The sequence below is a fragment of the Hyperolius riggenbachi genome, chromosome 8, assembly GCF_040937935.1.
Source record: "Hyperolius riggenbachi isolate aHypRig1 chromosome 8, aHypRig1.pri, whole genome shotgun sequence".
Taxonomy (NCBI): domain Eukaryota; kingdom Metazoa; phylum Chordata; class Amphibia; order Anura; family Hyperoliidae; genus Hyperolius; species Hyperolius riggenbachi.
In genome coordinates this window covers 161,667,235-161,685,256 of record NC_090653.1, presented here as the reverse complement: position 1 = coordinate 161,685,256, position 18,022 = coordinate 161,667,235, and the positions used below count along the sequence as shown (strand labels likewise).

General features: G+C 42.2%; 1 protein-coding gene across 2 annotated transcripts in view; it reads left to right on the top strand.

Annotated features, from left to right (window-relative positions):
• RAB41 (RAB41, member RAS oncogene family) overlaps positions 1-13,850 on the top strand; it is a 48,484-nt gene extending 34,634 nt beyond the window's left edge. For both annotated transcript variants that reach the window (XM_068247634.1, XM_068247635.1), the window contains exons 5-8: positions 1,325-1,436; positions 4,646-4,739; positions 4,855-4,921; positions 11,269-13,850. In XM_068247634.1, the coding sequence (XP_068103735.1) occupies positions 1,325-1,436; positions 4,646-4,739; positions 4,855-4,921; positions 11,269-11,333 (338 nt within the window). In that variant the 3' untranslated portion in view covers positions 11,334-13,850. The remainder of the gene's footprint in view (positions 1-1,324; positions 1,437-4,645; positions 4,740-4,854; positions 4,922-11,268) is intronic.
• The last annotated feature ends 4,172 nt before the right edge of the window (positions 13,851-18,022 follow it).

Here is an 18,022-nt window from a genome sequence, read left to right as displayed (position 1 = left end):
TAAAGCTGTCTTTCTCCTCTTTCCAATGATATATAAACCACCACCCTACGTCTTTTAGTTTTCGCTATTTTCGCGATTGAAATTGCCGCGACCGCGATTTCGATCGCGAAAATAGAGAAAACTAGAAGGTGTAGGGCAACGATTTAGGTGTCGCCAGAAAGAGGAGAAAGAGAGCTTTAAAATGATATCCATCAAGCCATAGTTATATTGTATTACACAGGACGACACTTTCCCCAGTGTCAGCAGCTCCATTCTGCTGAATGCAGCTGCTGACTTTGACAAAAAGTCGCCCTGTGTAATACAATATAACTATGGCTTGATGGATATCATTTTAAAGCTCTCTTTCTCCTCTTTCTGACGACACCTACATTGTTGCCCTACGCCTTTTAGTTTTCTCTATTTTCTTGATCGAAATCGCGGCCGCGGCAATTTCAATCGCGAAAATAGCGAAAACTAAAAGGCGTAGGGTGGCGGTTTATATATCATTGGAAAGAGGAGAAAGAGAGCTTTAAAATGATGTGCATCTTTCCATAGTTTCTGCACTGCTCGGAGTCCCTTTAAGAAAAGTGCAAATCCATCCCTAAACTGGTACAGATTAAGAAGTGCTTGATAGCCGTTTTACAAATGTAGAACTGCTGGCTAGACATGATTGCAGAGTGCAGGCTATACACGATTTGTGATGTGCTCCTCCCACCTGCTGAATTCCTCCTCAGAGCCTGCTGCTATCAATACAGCAGGTGGGTTGGTTACCTCAGCAACAGCAATTCCCCTCACACACTGCACTGTCTGAGAGACCTTCCTAGCTCCTCCTATTATAAAACCGTTTTAGAAGGAATCTGCACTGTCTAACGATTTCTTAAGATGCCTGAGACAGTTCTGCATGGATTTCTAAAAACCTACTAATTTGTCGCAGACACTCTTGATAAATCTGGCCCTGTATCCCTTCAGAGGCTTCTTACATCCGCTTCCAAACCACCGCTGGCCGCCAGGACACCCTGGCTATCTCATGCCTGCGCAGTACCATGGAGAACCTTAGGCTCAGCTTTTACACCAAGCCTTAGCAGCTGCTTGCTACTGTGCAGGCACCAAGCATGTCTTTATAATAGTAATATTAGCCTTACAACAGTATGTTATCCAGAAACTTGCTGTGGATAACACAGGCCATTACAATGCTGAGATGTAGTAATATCCATTTAGATATACAGGCAGAACATCCACGTTCGCTAGTGTGTTTCATTATTGCACAACGCAAAATGCATAGTGTGAATGAGGCCCATGGAAATGAGTTACCAGTAAGTCTAACTTAGTATTTTCTTATACACAGATTTGAATTCTTTCCAGCAAACCTCCAAATGGATAGATGATGTACGGACAGAGAGAGGAAGTGATGTCATCATCATGCTTGTGGGAAATAAAACTGATCTGGCAGATAAGAGGTAATGACATTGATGTGAAAGATGACAGCATCTCAAGTTATTGGTGCTCTTTCAGGGCTTTTTGACTTGTTGGGAAGTGTGTTGTATTTGCGCTGGTATGTGACAAAATGGAAGATTTGTAGGCAGTTATACAGCTTAAACAATTGGTGTGCTTTTGTCTCCTGAACAAAGAAAAGTTTAATGAAATAGTTCTGAGATATGTCATCTCAGTGAACACGTTAAAATATTTTAATGAAAACTAGTGTTAGATACGTCACTCAACACCTGCATAATTATCGCATATACTTTTTGAGAATGAAAAGAGAGCCAATGACTTTGGCTGTTCACAGATAGATTGTCTCATACACTGTGCAGCAATCCAATGCATTGATGAGGAATTGGCATGTCTATGGGAAAATCCCACCTGTGCAGTCAGCCCATCTAGGGAGAAAATGGAGTCATCTGGAATGCCTTTCACCTTAATGCCATTTCTGTGGCTAGCCTTTCTCATGGTAGTGGTTATTTACAAATTGCTGCAGTCCCCATCATCTCCCAAGTTGCCATTTAAGATTTACTTTAACTGTCTTTTATTTGTCCATATATGTATGTCTCTTGAGTTGTTTGCACCCTGCATTTGCTTATATTTAAGTTTTTCTTATGTTTTCACATCATAATTGGATCAAAAGTATGTTTTATACAAGAAAGTATTTACAGATGTCTTGTTTATCAGCACGTGTTTCTTAAAGGGATACTGTAAGGGGGTCGGGGTAAAATGAGTTGAACTTACCCGGGGCTTCTAATGGTCCCCCGCAGACATCCTGTGGCCGATGCTCCGGCCCCGCCTCCGGTTCGCTTCTGGAATTTCAGACTTTAAAGTCTGAAAACCACTGCGCCTACATTGCTGTGTCCTCGATCCTGCTGATGTCACCAGGAGCATACTGTGCAAGCCCAGTATGGTCTGTGCCTGTGCAGTATGCTCCTGGTGACATCAGCGGGATCGAGGACACAGCAATGCAGGCGCAGTGGTTTTCAGACTTTAAAGTCTGAAATTCCAGAAGTGAACTGGAGGCGGGGCCGGAGCATCGGTGAGTGGCTGCGCAGGTACATGATGTCTGCGGGGGGCCATTAGAAGCCCCGGGCAAGTTCAACTCATTTCTCCCCTACCCCCCCCTACAGTATCCCTTTTAAAGGGAATTTCCAGGCAGCAAAAAAAAAAAAACCTTTACTTACCCAGGGCTTCCTCCAGCCCCTTGCAGCTGACATGTCCCACGCCACAGCTCCGCTCTCAGCTGCTGGCCCGGGATCCCTGCCGGTGCAGATGCTAACCTCGCAAGGTCATCCTCTACTTTGCCTGTGCGAGTGCCGCTGTCATTCACTCGCACGTGGTGTGGCGTGTACTGCGCAGGTGCAGAACTACTTTGCCTGCACAGTATACTCGACACCACGTGCAAGTGATTGACAGCGATGCAGGCGCAGTAGAGGACGACTTTGCGAGGTCGGCCTCTGCACTTGCGTGGACCCCGGGCTGGCGGCTGGGAACGGAGCTGCTGTGAGGGATATGTCTGCAGCAGGGGGCTGGAGGAAGCCTTGGGTAAGTAATTTTTTTTTTCTGCCTGGATATTCCCTTTAAAGGACCATGATCACGAAAAATTGTAAAATTTAAGATACATGTAAACCTAGCCAAATAAAAAAAGTATGGTTTTTCCAGAGTAAAATGAGCCATAAATTACTTTTCTCCTATGTTGCTGTCACTTACACTAGGTACTAGAAATCTGACAGAACTGACAGGTTTTGAACTAGTTCATTTCTTCATGGGGGATTCTCAGCAAGGCTTTTATTCTTTATAAAGACATTCCTTGAAAACTATGTATACAATGATGCTGACCAGCCTCCCTGCTCGCTGCATATGTTTTTGGCAGTTGGACAGAGCAACTGCCATTCACCAAGTGCTTTTGATACTAAACAAAATCCTGAGAATCCCCCCCCCAAGAGGAGATGGGTTAGTCCAAAACCTTTCAGTTCTGTTGATTTCTACTACCTACTGTAAGTAACAGCAACAAAGGACAGTAGTAATTTAAAGCTCATTTTACTCTGGAAGAAATGTACTACTTAGTATGTTTTTGCATTTGTTTTTTAAATGTTACAATTTTTGTGATTAGTGGGCCTTTAAAAACTGGCGTTAAACTTCTCATGGCTGCAAAATAAGTTTAGGTTTTGAGGGTGCATTTGAATTTGGTTGCTGAGGGATATAACTCCAGTTTTAGTCTATGCAAGCTGATACAACTGGCCTCGATTTACCCATTTATTATTTTGAAACAAATATAACTGACATGCAGTGTGCTTGTATAACGTGTTTATTGCCTGCACAAACCACTTGGTTATTTTGTGTTGCTTTTTATTTTCTTTGCAAGTTATTTCTCCATGTTTCTTTTGGTTTGCTATACTTTTATTTCTGTTCATTTTGGTTTTGTTCCATTGCTGTAGACAGATTTCTGTACAGAGGGCGAGAGGCAACACGGGGGACTGAATATCTTGTATATTGAGACAAGTGCTAAAGCAGGATGTGTTGTCACACAGGTACGTTTCTTGCTGTCACAAGCTGTGAACAGCACAGTATAGTCTGGGCTACGTCACCCTCCTCGCTGCGTTTTAATTGCATTGTAAAGAAGGTGACTGCTTAGAGTGACTAACTGCTAATATGGCACGAAAGTTGTCAAATGCAGTGCAGTTAACCATTTCCCATTGCATTTCCTTATCTGTTAGGAAACTGGAAACTGTAAGATCCTTTTGCTTTTTACTTCACATAAAGCCTAATATAGCTCATTAAAGGGAACCTGAAGTGAAAAGGATATGGAGGGCTGACATCATTTTTAAATCATACCAGTTGCCTTGCAATCCCGCTGATCCTCTACCTCTAATACTTTTAGTCACAGACCCTGTACAAGCATGCAGATCAGGTGCTGGTGTGATTTCTGGTGTGATTCAGATGCTACTGCAGCTAAAGAGATCAGCAGGACTGCCAGGGCAACTGGTATTGTTTAGAATAAAATAAATATGGCAGCCTCCAGAAACCTCTCCCTTCATATTCCTCCAGAAACCTCTCACTTCAAAAGGTGATGCCAGGTGTCTTCCGTTATCACATTGCTTTAGACTCAGAGCTGAGTGCATAAGAAGCTGGGAATGACTATACAGATATTTAACTTGCCTATGTTTCACCTTGTTATAAATAGACAAATCACCACTGAGGAGGGGGAACAAAGAGCCAAGGAGCTCAGTGTTATGTTCATTGAAACTAGTGCCAAGACAGGATACAATGTCAAGCAGGTAAGCTGTTTCATTAAGAACCACTTATGAGTATAGTCATGCTTCAGTAAATACAACTGTGGATGCATAGATGGTGCTGAACTAACCTTTGATCTAGCTGTATTTTTGGTTGCAGCTTTTCCGCCGTGTAGCTGCTGCTTTGCCTGGAATGGACAGCACACCTGAGAAGAGTAAAGAGGACAGTATCCTTTGCCTGATAAAAAAGATGATCATATAGTGCTTTTCAGTTTTATTTAAAATTCTGCTATTACATGTGTTAATACTTACAGGGGAACCTATATTATATCATTATAATATTCTTTGTTCAAGAAACAGCATGGCTCAATATAAACTCCAAGGAGCATGTCGGGTAAGATATTGCCGCCAGGGCTGTGGAGCAATTTTGGGTACCTGGAGTCTGTGGTCTCAAACTGAGTTGGATGACTTTTGTACGAACTCCGCAGTTCTGATAAGAATTCGACAAAGGAGTCTAAGTCGGAGAAATTTTGGGTACCTTGAGTCAGTGGTTTCATAAACTGCGGAGTTGGAGTCTGATGATTTTGTACTGATTCCACAGCCCTGTTTTCCGCCGCCTAAGGCCTCATCCACACTTAGTACACTTCTGTCTGCTTTTTATCAGCACATCAATGTTACAGATTTATACAGGTTGTTGAAAAGCAGACAGAAGTGTGCTAGTGTGAATGAGGCCCAAGACGCAATTTTTCTTCCCAAAAATGGAAAGAAAAAGTCCCTGCATCTTATATGCTGAATACAGGGAGTCCCTGGCTTAGGAACAGCCACCGATATGAACCGCCAACCCGCCGTGTGTCTCCTGCTTCTCTGTGTAGGCTCCCCCCACCCGCAGCAGCGTGTCTTTCTTAATGGCTGCAGCAGGGATTTCTTGACCTGCTGATTGTGTCATCAGCAGAAGCTGTCACTAGGGGGAGCTGCACAGGAGACACGAGATCTGTGTTCCCTGCTGGCAAAGGGCCTAACAGCAAAACCAAAATGACTCCTTCGATGTTAGTAAGTGGGGGTCATTTTTATACTGGTTTGTGCCAAATCTGCTGCATCAGCGTAACCATTGCTGCCCAGATGTTGTCATTCTGTTATGGCAATGCTTTAGTTACAGCGCTCAATGTACTGTTTGCATGTTTAGCCCACAACAGATGCATTGCCATTCCATTGAAAAAGGTGCAACATCTGTGCAGCAATGGATATGCTGATTCAGCACATTGGGAGTAAACCTAGCCCTGAAATTAGTCGAGAAGGAACGTTTTCTTAATACAGCATAGGTTTGCTTTAAATGGTAAGTTAATTTATAAATCAACCCAGAATGCCCCTACATAATTATGCCTTTTTAGTGTTGTCTTATTTTTGAAGATCTAAATACATGTATCCTTTAGTTGCCCGTATACTTTCAGATTATGGCACAATTTATTTAGGTTCCATAAAGATTGTAAAGGGGCTGTACATTTTCAATGAGAAACGATAACTTGTGTATCTTAACCATTAAGTATACTGCATTAATTTCAACATTTATTTCAACTAGAAAAACATTTGTACTTTTCATTAAATCTGGACTTTACTATAGAAAACATTGATTTTGCATTGACTCCTGCTTCCACACTTAATGGTATCTCTGGGAAGAACTTGCATTTCTGATCTATACACACAAATATTTCATTTGCAGTATCTATAGAAAAACCTATAGTTTCAATAAATGTTCTTTACATTTGATTTTTATATTGAATCTACCATGCATGGGTCCATTTAAAGAGAATCTGTATTGTTAAAATTACACAAAAGTAAACATACCAGTGCGTTAGGGGGCATCTCCTATTACCCTCTGTCACAATTTCGCTGCTCCCCACCGCATTAAAAGTGGTTAAAAACAGTTTTAAAAAGTTTGTTTATAAACAAACAAAATGGCCACCAAAACAGGAAGTAGGTTGATGTACAGTATGTCCACACATAGAAAATACATCCATACACAAGCAGGCTGTATACAGCCTTCCTTTTGAATCTCAAGAGATCATTTGTGTGTTTCTTTCCCCCTGCATCTCTCATGCACTGAAGTTTCAGGCTGCTCTTTTCTTCCTGCAAACAGCTTTGCCCTTGTCTGTAATTCCTCACTATGTGAAAGCCCAGCCAGCTCAGAGGACGATTTATCCAGCTTGTAAAAGATAAGAGAGAAGAGAGAAGCTGCTCTAATCTAAATAACACACAGGCAGTGTGCATAGAGGGGCCTGGAAGGGGGAGTTCATAGCAGAACCACAACACTGAAGAACTTGGCAGCCTTCCAGACACAGGCTGACAAGTCTGACAAGAGAGAGATAAGTTGATTTATTACAGAGACTGTGATAGTACAAAGTGCTGCAGTAAGCCAGAACACATTAGAATAGCTTTTGGAACTTGTAGGATGATAAAAAACAGGATGCAATTTTTGTTACGGAGTCTCTTTAAAGGACCACTATTGTGAATAAAGTAGGCAGTTAAAATCTGACAGAGCCGACATGTTTTGGGCCAGCCCATCTCCTTAAAGAGGAACTCCAGTGAAAATAATTTAATATAAAAAGGTGCTTAATTTTTACAATAATTATGCATACATGATTTAGTCAGAGTTTGCTCATTGTAAAATCTTTCCTCTCCCAGATTCACATTCTGACATGTATTACATGGTGACATTGTTACTGTGGGCAGATTATGTAGCTGTTCTGGCTTTAACAGACAGCTATAAACAGCCATTTCCTGTGTGTGTCATTGTTACATTGTGGCAGTTTGCCCAGAGTACCTTACGGTACCAGAGCCTCTTGTGGGAGGGGTTTCAGCACAAAATCAGTCATACAGCGCCCCCTGATGGTCTGTTTGTGAAAATCATTATATTTTTCATGTAAAAGTGGGTATCAGCTACTGATTGGGATAAAGTTCAATTCTTGGTCGGAGTTTCTCTTTAAAGGGAATTCTCAGGGTTTTTTTTGTTTTCAAAAGCATTTCCTGAACAGCAATTTAACTGTCAAAATAGTAAGATACCAGCCGGCCTCCCTACTCATTTGCACACTATTTTGTCAGTTAGACTTTGCAACTGCTGTTGAGGAAATGTTGTTGAATACAAAGAAAACCCCGATAATCCCCTATGAAGAGATGGACTGGTCTAAAACCTGTCGGTTCTGTCAGATTTTAACTGCCTTCTTTTTTCGCGATAGTGGTCTTTTAAATTGTACTTAAGTGGAAAAAAGTCTAACAGATAAACTTACCCCCAGGCTCCTTACTGTGCGTGGAGAAAAGTGGCCGGGTGAGCCTCCGGTATTAGGCACATGTCCCGCAGTATTATGCAGCCCTCTATTGTAGTTTGCCACATGTGCCCCTGGTATTGGGCTACCCCTCCATTATAGGTAGCCATGTGTGCCACCAATATTAAGCATCTCCCTCCCAAACTGTTACAAAGTTGCAAGCGGAGTTTAAATGCTCTTACTATACTGGCTCTCAAGCATACTTCAGCTGCACAATCAGCTTCCACTCTATCACCACAGAGACGTCATGTGACCTGCTAGCACATACAGGCAGCATGACAAATGACACCGCTATTACCATGGAGATAGGACGGTGGTTGCACGGCTGCTGGGAGATATGTGCTGTAGCTGCGAGCGGCTGAGTAAGTACATTTAAAGAGACACTAAAGCGAAAAAAAATATGATGAATTGATTGTGTACTATGAATAATTGCTAGAAGATTAGCAGCAAAGAAAATCTCATATTTTTATTCTCAGGTATATAGTGTTTTTTTCTAACATTGCATCATTCTATAATATGTGCAGATTACACAACACTCAGCATTCAAAATGATTCTTTCAGAGCAGTCTGTGAACTAATGTCCTCTCCTCTGGCAGAGAAAAAGAAATTTGTTCACTAACAGTTGAGATAATAAGTCAGAAGACAGCCCTCTCCACGACTTTGAAAGTCGAAGAGCTTAATGGCTTTTTTGCATAGATAACTGGAGTTTCGTAACTCTTCCTGTACTGGAAACAGACTGATGTATCTGATTTTAATGTTTTATTCCTTCGCTGTACTACACATACAAAGCATAATATCATAATTTTTTTTTCGCTTCAGTGTCTCTTTAAGCTCTGCTCAGAACTCTGCATATAGCTGGAGAGGAGGGAGGGAGGGAAGCAGAATACTGCCCTGTAATGGTGGGCTGGATGAAGATGCTAAACTGACCAGGTACTGTAGTTTTCCCACCCCAGACATTGAGGCAGATTTTGCATAAACAGTCTATTCCAATTATGTCCATTAAAGTGGCATTATACTACATAGTTTCTTGAGTCTTGTTAGCGAACCGATCACCATCATCATGATGGCGTTCCGTCTGGTGTCATTGCGTCAGTGTATGAAGAGCTCAGACTGCAATAACAAAAACTATAGTCTGAACTAGGAGGAGAGGAAGTATACAATACAATAACATTTCTATAGCGCTTTTATCCTATAGGACTCAAAGTGATTAGGCCCTCTCAGATTCATTAGTTGGTAGTAGGATGAAGTATTAGCACAACCAAAATTATAATTCTGCAAATGCCAAACTGAAAAGGTCGTTTTTTGCCTGGATTAAAACACGTCCAGAGATGGAGCTGTCCTGATCTGCTGAGGTAAGGAGTTCCAGAACATAGGAGCAGCATGACAGAAGGCTCTGGGACCAAAAGTTTTCAGGTGGACTCTGGGTATGACTAGATTAGAACCTGTGGATCTGAGATTGCAGGGATTGCTACGCAGCTGTAAGTAAGGCAGGAAGCAGGCCACCACTAGTCTGTTTTTAAGTAGCGCTGCTCATTTCCTTGCTATGTACTAATGTAATTCGTTTTTGGTCAGCTGCTCCCACTTAACAGCCATGCTTTTGGTGTATATGCAGAGCTTCTGTTTGGGTTCAAGGTGCGTTTGTAGTTCCTGGGGGGGGCTCAGCGCATCTCTGATGGAGGCCATTCGGAGGCGGCCTGGTGTTGCGCTGATCCACCTTTTGCGCAATTTTCAATTTTCGATTTTATTTGATTAGCCGCACCCAGGCTATGCATATACATAGGTTAGGATTTAGTTAGTGTTAGGCCCCTCCCATGGAGGATTGACTTCTTCGCAGTGGGAGGGACGAGTACTTAATAGGTTGCATGCAAGCTGTTAATGGAAACCAACATCCTCCTCTAGTGGTAGACAGGTCATGTGTATGCTCGGTGTGTATTCGACCCCACAAGTGGGGCTTGCACTCTTTTGCAGGTAGGCACTAGTCTGTTTTTAAGTAGCGCTGCTCATTTCCTTGCTATGTACTAATGTAATTCGTTTATGGTCAGCTGCTCCCACTTAACAGCCATGCTTTTGGTGTATATGCAGAGCTTCTGTTTGGGTTCAAGGTGCGTTTGTAGTTCCTGGGGGGGGCTCAGCGCATCTCTGATGGAGGCCATTCGGAGGCGGCCTGGTGTTGCGCTGATCCACCTTTTGCACAGCACAATAGAAATGGGTAGTTTAGTACAATTAATCTTCTTGCCGGTTATCCCGAGCTCAGCTCGGGGTAACCTGCGCAGAAGGATTTCTCCGGCCCCGCTGGGCCGATTTTTCACAATTTTTTTTTTTTTTTTTTATTTTTATTTATTTTTTTACTGCACGCAGCTAGCACTTTGCTAGCTGCGTGCATATCCCAATCACCGCCGATTCGCCGCTACCCCCCCCCCCCCCCTCTCCAGACTCCTTGCGCAGCCTGGCCAATCAGTGCCAGGCAGCGCTTAGGGGTGGATCGAGATTCCCTCTGACATCCATGACGGGGAAAGCCCTGCAGAAAATCCCGTCCTGAACGGGATTTCCTGCTAGCAAAGATCGCCGGCGGCGATCGAACTAGGTAAGAGGGATGCCACTTGTCAGCGGCTATCATGTAGCGAGCCCTGGGCTCACTACAGGGCTCGTTACATGATTTAAAAAAAAAAATGTTTTTAAAAAGTGCTGCGCCGCCCCCTTGCCGTCAGAATTGGAACGGCAAGGGGGTTAAACATTTTGGGTGAGTGCAAAACTTATGGTTTTTTTTTTTTTTGGTTTGTTTAAATCTGACCTACTTGACCGAGTACTTTAGGTCAAAATGACAGAGCATCTAACTGGGGGGGAGGGTGCAGAGTTAAACACTCACTTGACTTGATGTCTTCCCTCCAGGCGCATGATCACTCTTTGCCCCCCACCTCTATCCTGCTGAAGCTCTGGCCACCCGATCTGCATGGCTGCTGCCCGCCACCAGCTTCTTTGCAAGGCGGAGGTTTCCGAAGAGCTTCAGAAACATGGCCGCCACCGCACTGCCAAGGAGGGAGGCAGAGAGAGAGAGAGAGATTTCAGGGCTAGCATTTATTTAACCCCGCAACCACTCCCATTCATTCTATTGTAATTGAAAGGCTCTGCCATTTTGAACTCAAGTACTCTTTTTAAAATGTGTATTAGGGTAGAGGACAGAGATTACTATGCAGATGGTGGTAACCAATGCCACTTTTTCTTCTTGGTGTGCATTTCCATTAACCTAAAATCTTCAGTGATTGACATCAAATTGGAGAAGCCCCCTGAGCAGCCAGTTACTGAGAGCGGCTGCTCCTGCTAACGTCTCCGGATTTACCATAGTCTGTACTGGAGATCCCGCTGCTGTCCAAATGCATCAAAAAGGAAATCAAAGTATCTGTTTATCTCTTAGATTCCCAGTGTGTGGATGCAGTGTGTGCTCCGTCATCCTAAAGGGAGTGGGACTCCTGGGAACAAGCCACAGCCCGCCTCATCTCACTCAAACTGCATGGTGTCGTGTACGGTTGGAGAATGAGAATTTTATGTATGTATAGTTTTATTTCTTGCACTTTGGGCTCCAAAATGGGGCCCTCTCAATTCTCTCAATGTGACAAACTTTAATGGAAACTTGTGCTGACATGTTCTTGTTTGTTATGGTAAGTGAGCCAGGATGCAGTCGTGCGACAGGAAGCACAATGCACCTTGTCCACATAGATATATCACTACTAGAGGTCACATTCTATTTAAGGGATTTTACATTGTGTAAAATATCACAGTGAAAGAAGTTTGATTTCATGTTTTTCCAATTCTTTCTTTTGTTACAAATGGCATTTGATTTAATTTTTTTTCTTGGTTGACATTTTTCAGAATTATTTTTATATCTTATATCTAACTTTTATTCTCTTTTTTTGTATACAGCTGTCCTTTAGTCATTGTTTGCACTATAAATGCTGTTCAAGTTACTCCAGTATAAAAGTCTGCTTTACCAAGGAAGAACCAGTTCATTGCACACTGTACTATTTGCAAGTCCTTTTTGACTTGACTGAATCATAAGAATATATTCACAGTAATGGTTTTGTTAAGGCTCATTTATTACGGCTAGTGTTAAGGCTCATTTATGGCTACTGGTGAGAAAAGATGAAGTTTGAATTAGGGTTTTCCTTTTTTTTTTAGTAGTTTAATGTGTCACTGTTTAGAAACTGCATGTGCAGAAATAGTACGGTCGTTAAAATTCAGCCTGATGAGACAAATGGCGAGGAAAAGATAGATACAAAAATGAGTTTAGGTTAGCACATATAAATACAGAAATTAAGACTTTATGCTTGTACATAAACTATTACCAACAAGCTGAAAGTGGACCTGTAAAACAGAAAAGACCTAGTCACATGTACAGGGATAACTACTGTATGTTTCTGAAATCTCTAGGACAGCTGCTGCTGACATACAGTGGAACTGCTGCTATGTCAGGCCTGTGGCAACCTGAAGCTCCCTAGTCTTTTGTTGTAGCAATAATAGTCTGTTGCTGAAAAGCAGGAGAGCAGAGGACCATGTGCCAATCCATCCTCTACCCAGATGTGTGAGTGAGATTCAGGCCTACTGGGCCACACAACTGGCTTATTTCAGTAAGCATCTGGTCGGGTTGATCTGCAAAGTTGCAATCAGTTAATACAGCCTTATTAATTTTTTGTGTGCTGATTTTGCATCGACTTTGAGAGAAGCAATGCATTGTAATTAAAAGTATTGTTGGGATAGAGATATTTTGAGGAACATGCTATAGTGTGAGCACCCAACAACTTAAAGTGGAACTGTACTGTAGGCAGGTGTAGGGAATAGTGAATGAGTGCATTATGACAAAAATACAGGTCCACACTAGTCGGTTTCTTCTTGTTGCTCTTTTATTTTGTCGTCATTACTTTTTTCCGTTTTTGATAGTTCTTCGAGATACAAGCTTAAACAATGTTTCTGTATCAGAGCTATAACTTGAGTTCCTACACAAGGAACCTGAAGTAAGAACAGTACGGAAGATGCCATTACTGATTTTTCTCTATGAAATGCTACTTACCTAGGTATTATGCTGATACTCTGTTTAGAGGTGCTTTAAATTTGGTTTTACATGCAAATTTAATTTGATTTGAAAATGAGCTAATCAAATTGAATGACTGCTAATCAAATCGCTTAGCTGGCAGTGGGTTAATTAACCAGCAGCCATTGGGTTTTGCTAGCTCAGTTTCAGACCTGTGGGAATTTGCAGGCAAAGTTACATTTGAAGCTTGTCTCTAATACCTTCTATATTGCTGATCAGGTATTTTGAATCAATCAGTAGCAAGCTTGATGCAGGTACTTCACACTTTCAGACTAGATTGCAACCAAAAGATCAACATGACTACCAGAGAAAAAGCATTTTTTTAAATGTGGTGGCAATATTTGTACGTCTTTTACTTCAGGTTCCATTACAATGCAAACCTTTGAACTGTGTGCAATGCTGGCTCTTCTCTGTTACTTGCTTGTGCTGCATCCTGGTCACGTCACCTTGCCGTTGCTTTGTGTACAGGGCTGGTCCAGCTGCCTGGGCTAGAGCCTCTAGTCTGTCAGTTGTATCGTTCTTGCAAATCTCTGGATTGTACAAAATAAATGAATAAATGCTTAGAAATAAAATATTGATAATGGATAAATTATATAGTGAAACTGTCCTCTTCACTTGAATACTTCCTTACATGTCTTATATTGCGTATCTGCCCCATATTACTACTTCATAGCTGTACTATGAGTAGGTGTGATATTACTGAGTATCTACTATATGAACACAGCTGTGTCACTGAATAAAATCTTCACCTATCTATTTGTGCTTTTTTTTTTCTTTGTCTCAATAACATTTTTTGTAGTAGGAGTCTAAGAAACTGTCGTCCCAGCTGTGGAATTTGTCTTTCTTGCAGCACTGTATCAATTTAGACACGTTAGGGCCCTTTCACAATGGAATTGCTGCACTGCTACCACAGCCTAATGAAACCCTATGGGGAAGTTCATACTTCCTACATTGCGGTACGCTGCGTCGGAGGTGCCCAACCTGCCGTTAGCACAGAACTGCATCGATCTGCGTCGGCCTGGAAGTCATGTTACTCTATGGCGATGCAGGTTTTTATAAAAAGGTCACAACGCGGTGGTGCACATGCGCGGAAGCGTATTTTTAAATACGCTTCTGTGCACTTCCGCATACCCGAAGCAGGAAGTCACCACAAGCACACGGCACTTCCTGCTTGGACGATTGGCAAACAGGAAACGCTGTGGTACTAATGCGGTGTTCCCTGAAGGCCTGTTTTTGGCGGTGTGATGGACGTCGTTGCTGCCAATTTAAAGTCTGAAACCGCCTCAATGTAATGTGAATATGATCTGATAAAACCAAACCAGAAATATTAATATCCAGCCTCTCTAAAGAAGTACATATATTGTACATACACCTATATATCACATGCTGAGAACCAGTCCTGTAGAAATGTTAGTGGTCTGAAACTCTGACATGACATTCAATAAAAATGTGTTTTCCTACTTGCTATTACTTATACAGTTACCATATTTGCTTTAGTGCACAAGTAATATTGTCTACAAATTACAAGTTTCCAAAGTGTAGTTTAACTGTCCTGAAAGCTGCCATTGCATTTTATTCCAGCTGCTTTTTATTATATATTAAAATATTCTAGTGAGCTGTTCTGAACTCTGTATGCTTGAAGCACAGAGTGGTTCTCACACAAATGTAACATTGGAATGTAAACAAAGATACTGTTTTCTCCAGTATAGATGCGGATTTCAAGCTAAATAGCCTTTCCATGGCAGTTCAAGGTCCTGTTTAACTGTTTCAATATTGTTCTGCTACCCTTTTTTTCTGGGATTGTAGCTTTAAAGCTGTAAGGAATCTTTTAGAGCAAAGTTCAAATGCTGAATTTCAGCACTTTAACTACTTGAGGACCTAGGGCTTTACCCCCCTTAAAGAGAATCTGTATTGTTAAAATCACACAAAAGTAAACATACCAGTGCGTTAGGGGACATCTCCTATTACCCTCTGTCACAATTTTGCCGCTCCCCGCCGCATTAAAAGTGGTTAAAAACAGTTTTTAAAAGTTTGTTTATAAACAAACAAAATGGCCACCAAAACAGGAAGTAGGTTGATGTACAGTATGTCCACACATAGAAAATACATCCATACACAAGCAGGCTGTATACAGCCTTCCTTTTGAATCTCAAGAGATCATTTGTGTGTTTCTTTCCCCCTGCATCTTTAATGCACAGAAGTTTCAGGCTGCTCTTTTCTTCCTGCAAACAGCTTTGCCGTTGTCTGTAATTCCTCACTATGTGAAAGCCCAGCCAGCTCAGTGGACGATTTATCCAGCTTGTAAAAGATAAGAGAGAAGAGAGAAGCTGCTCTAATCTAAATAACACACAGGCAGTGTGCATAGAGGGGCCTGGAAGGGGGAGCCACAACACTGAAGAACTTGGCAGCCTTCCAGACACAGGCTGACAAGTCTGACAAGAGAGAGATAAGTTGATTTATTACAGAGACTGTGATAGTACAAAGTGCTGCAGTAAGCCAGAACACATTAGAATAGCTTTTGGAACTTGTAGGATGATAAAAAACAGGATGCAATTTTTGTTACGGGTCTCTTTAAGGACCGGCCACTTTTTCCCATTCAGACCACTGCAGCTTTCACGGTTTATTGCTCGCTCATACAACCTACCACCTAAATGAATTTTGGCTCCTTTTCTTCTCACTAATAAAGCTTTCTTTTGGTGCTATTTGATGGCTGCTGCGATTTTTACTTTTTATTATATTCATCAAAAAAAAGACATGAATTTTGGCAAAAAAATGATTTTTTTAACTTTCTGTGCTGACATTTTTCAAATAAAGTAAAATTTCTGTATACATGCGAAAAATGTGGACAAACATGTTTTTGATTAAAAAAAAAACCCATTCAGTGTATATTTATTGGTTTGGGTAAAAGTTATAGCATTTACAAACTATGGTGCAAAAAGTGAATTTTCCCATTTTCAAGCATCTATGACTTTTCTGACCCCCTGTCATGTTTCATGAGGGGCTAGAATTCCAGGATAGTATAAATACCCCCCAACTGACCCCATTTTGGAAAGAAGACATCCCAAAGTATTCACTGAGAGGCATAGTGAGTTCATAGAAGATATTATTTTTTGTCACAAGTAAGCGGAAAATTACACTTTGTGAGAGAAAAAAAAAAAAAAAAAGTTTCCATTTCTTCTAACTTGCGACAAAAAAAAATGAAATCTGCCACGGACTCACCATGCCCCTCTCTGAATACCTTGAAGTGTCTGCTTTCCAAAATGGGGTCATTTGTGGGGTGTGTTTACTGTCCTGGCATTTTGGGGGGTGCCTAATTGTAAGCACCCCTGTAAAGCCTAAAGGTGCTCATTGGACTTTGGACCCCTTAGCGCAGTTAGGCTGCAAAAAAGTGCCACACGTGGTATTGCCGTACTCGGGAGAAGTAGTATAATGTGTTTTGGGGTGTATTTTTACACATACCCATGCTGGGTGGGAGAAATATCTCTGTAAATGACAATTTTTTAATTTTTTTTATACACAATTGTCCATTTACAGAGATCTTTCTCCCGCTCAGCATGGGTATGTGTAAAAATACATCCCAAAACACATTATACTACTTCTCCCGAGTACTGCAATACCACGTGTGGCACTTTTTTGCACCCTAACTGCGCTAAGGGGCCCAAAGTCCAATGAGCACCATTAGGATTTCACAGGTCATTTTGAGAAATTTCGTTTGAGAAATTTTCGAGACTACTCCTCACGGTTTAGGGCCCCTAAAATGCCAGGGCAGTATAGGAACCCCACAAATGACCCCATTTTAGAAAGAAGACACCCCAAGGTATTCCGTTAGAAGTACAGTGAGTTCATAGAAGATTTTATTTTTTGTCACAAGTTAGCGGAAAATGACACTTTGTGAAAAAAACCTATAAAAATCAATTTCCGCTAACTTATGACAAAAAATAAAATCTTCTATGAACTCACCGTACTACTAACGGAATACCTTAGGGTGTCTTCTTTCTAAAATGGGGTCATTTGTGGGGTTCCTATACTGCCCTGGTATTTTAGGGGCCCTAAACCATGAGGAGTAGTCTTGAAACGAAATTTCTCAAAATGACCTGTGAAATCCTAAAGGTACTCATTGGACTTTGGGCCCCTTAGCGCAGTTAGGGGGCAAAAAAGTGCCACACGTGGTATTGCCGTACTCGGGAGAAGTAGTACAATGTGTTTTGGGGTGTATTTTTACACATACCCATGCTGGGTGGGAGAAATACCTCTGTAAATGACAATTTTGATTTTTTTTTTTACACACAATTGTCCATTTACAGAGAGATTTCTCCCACCCAGCATGGGTATGTGTAAAAATACACCCCAAAACACATTGTACTACTTCTCCCGAGTACGGCGATACCACGTGTGGCACTTTTTTGCACCCTAACTGCGCTAAGGGGCCCAGAGTCCAATGAGTACCTTTAGGCTTTACATTGCTGCTCAAAATTTAGCACCCCACCCACTTGCCAGGACAGTTAACCTGCTGAGCGGTCTGGACGAGCTCAGCTCGTCCAGTACAGCCGGAGCCTGCCGCTCAGGCCCTGCTGGGCCGATTTGGCTCAAATAAAAAGCACACGCAGCCGGCACTTTGCTAGCTGCGTGTGCTGCCTGATCGCCGCTGCAGTGCGGCGATCCGCCGCATGCAGCGGCGAAAGAGGGTCCCCCCAGCCGCCTGAGCCCAGCGTAGCCGGAACAAAAAGTTCCGGCCAGTGCTGAGGGCTGAATCGGAGGCGGCTGACGTCATGACGTCACTCCGCTCGTCGCCATGGCGACGAGGTAAGCGAAACACGGAAGGCCGCTCATTGCGGCCTTCCGTGTTACTTCTGGCCGCCGAAGGCAATCGGAAGAACGCCTCCGGAGCGCCCTCTAGTGGGCTTTCATGCAGCCAACTTTAAGTTGGC